The following is a 2,123-nucleotide window of genomic DNA, read 5'->3' as shown; positions in this document are numbered from 1 at the left end:
CTGTTTGTCGCACAAAGTGAAACTCAGGCCAGACATCTCTCTATGATTTTATTTCTATGTCTCCTCTATTCTCTCTCCCACTATATGTTCTCTATCTGTCTGCCTGTTTGTCTCCCTGCCATGCTACTTCAAAGATATTCTGTCTCTTTGTTTGTGCCGCTAAGTGAAACTAAAGCCAGTCACGATGTCACCATGATTTTCTTTCTTTTCTATCTGTCTATTTTCCCTCTCTTTCTTTCTGTCTCTCTTGCTTTTTCCTTTCTCTCTCTCTCACTCTCTCTCTCTCTCTCTCTCTCTCTCTATCTCTCTCTCTCTGGCTTTCTCTCCTCCGGAGGACTTTATTTCCTAGACGCTGTAGGAGGTACTGGGAAACATTTCTAATTAAACTTCTCTTGGCTAAAGTATGTCAAGAAAATGAAATAGCTTTAGCTACTGTTACCTCTGAGATTGAAGCAAAATTACCATCCAGACGTCAGACTACCCAATCAACATTCAAGTTACCTTTAGATGTATCTAACAAACAAGATCCAGTTTGCAATATACCTAAAATTCTGCAATGGGTGAACTAATACAAAGATGTCATTCAATTGTCTGAGACGAATGTACCATGGACTACAAAACAGCTTTTGAAGCTGTTGCCAGAACATTACGAGACATAAGGAATTGCAATTCCATGATGGGATCAGTAACGGTATTATTGTCAGGAGACTTCCGAGAAACAAAAGTGGATGAGCTCAATACTTCAATAAAGTATTCTGTATTATGGCATCATGTGAAAACACTTCAACTTTCAACAAATAAGAGATCAAGGCTTTCAAGACATCAATCAGTTGAACGATTTGCAGAGCAGCTTTTGAAACTCGGTGACGGGAAACTTCCAATTGATGAAGAACAGTTTCTTACATTCAATCCAATGTGTACTTTAACTGATTCCGTGGTTGATTTGGTGGATGAAATCTTTCCCAATCTTCTTCATAATTGTATCAATACAGATTGGATCACTGAGCGAGCTATCCTGGCTTCAAAATATGTTGTAAATAGTATTAGTAATATGCTATTTAATAAACTTCCGGGAGAAATATTCACTTATAACTCAATTGATAGTGTTGTTGATTATCAGGATAATGTTAACTACCCCATCGAATTTTTAAACTCACTAGAACCACCAGGTACAGCACCACATTGTCTTCAGCTGAAAAAAGCGATGACTCTTATTATGCTTTTGTGTAGTCTGTCTCAACTAAAATGATGCAATTCTACAAGATTTATTGTGTACAAATTCATGAGGAACTGCATTGAGGTAAATATTGTCACTGGTTGTGGTAAATGTGAATCTGTCTTCATTCCTTGCCTACCAGCTATATCATCTAATGTCCCATTCCAACTTAAACGGTTACAGTTTTCTGACTTTCTTTTGCCATGAGTATTAATAAATGTCAGGGCCAAACACTAAAACTTGCTGGATTGCAACTTCAAGAACCATGCATTTCACATGGCCAACTTTATGTAGGAGCATCACGTGTGGGAGCAAAAGTAAATCTTATTTGCTTGTGCACCCCGACATAAAATTTAAAAAAACATTATTTAAAAAGAAATATTCACTTTAAATGCAACATGAATTCTTCATTAACTTACTATCATTACATTTAAGAATGACTAAATTACCTATTTCATTGAACTGTATTATATAATTACCACTACTGTATTGATAAATATAATAATAAAAAAAAAGAAAACTCACTAATCTATACTATAAATTGCAGTGTTCTTGATTGCTTGCTTGCTTGCTTGCTTGATTGATTGATTGAGTGTCGGCAGATTCACTCGAGAACGGTGCAGTGGAATCGCGTGGAATTCAGCACAGAGCGGCAGCATGGTCCGCTCATGTTCAGGAGATTTTTATTGCCCTCCATCTCCCATGGTTACCGAGATAATCGATTATTACTTTTTAAGATAGGAATATCCCATTCAAAGTGGGGAGGGGCGATTTTGTTGCCTTTCCCATGCGCGAAATTTTACGAAAAACCAGCACAATAAAGATTATTTTTTTCCAAGTAATGTTCTGGGTTTGTTTTTCGAAAATTTTAATTAGAGGCGCAGAAAAATAATAATTTCAATTTTTT

At 36.4% G+C, this 2,123-nt stretch overlaps 2 protein-coding genes across 3 annotated transcripts in view; one reads left to right on the top strand and one right to left on the bottom strand.

The window, feature by feature from the left end:
* Positions 1–2,123, bottom strand: part of LOC106877375 (uncharacterized) — a 69,263-nt gene that overhangs the window by 4,443 nt on the left and 62,697 nt on the right. The gene's annotated exons all lie outside the window — the stretch shown is intronic.
* LOC106877364 (uncharacterized) overlaps positions 608–2,123 on the top strand; it is a 1,729-nt gene continuing 213 nt past the window's right edge. The window contains exon 1 of the mRNA XM_014926255.1: positions 608–1,169. Coding sequence (XP_014781741.1) covers positions 608–1,169 — 562 coding nt within the window. The remainder of the gene's footprint in view (positions 1,170–2,123) is intronic.

This window comes from Octopus bimaculoides, chromosome 30 (assembly GCF_001194135.2).
Source record: "Octopus bimaculoides isolate UCB-OBI-ISO-001 chromosome 30, ASM119413v2, whole genome shotgun sequence".
Classification (NCBI taxonomy): domain Eukaryota; kingdom Metazoa; phylum Mollusca; class Cephalopoda; order Octopoda; family Octopodidae; genus Octopus; species Octopus bimaculoides.
Note: the sequence above shows the minus strand (reverse complement) of the source record. Positions and strands in the feature narration are given on the sequence as shown.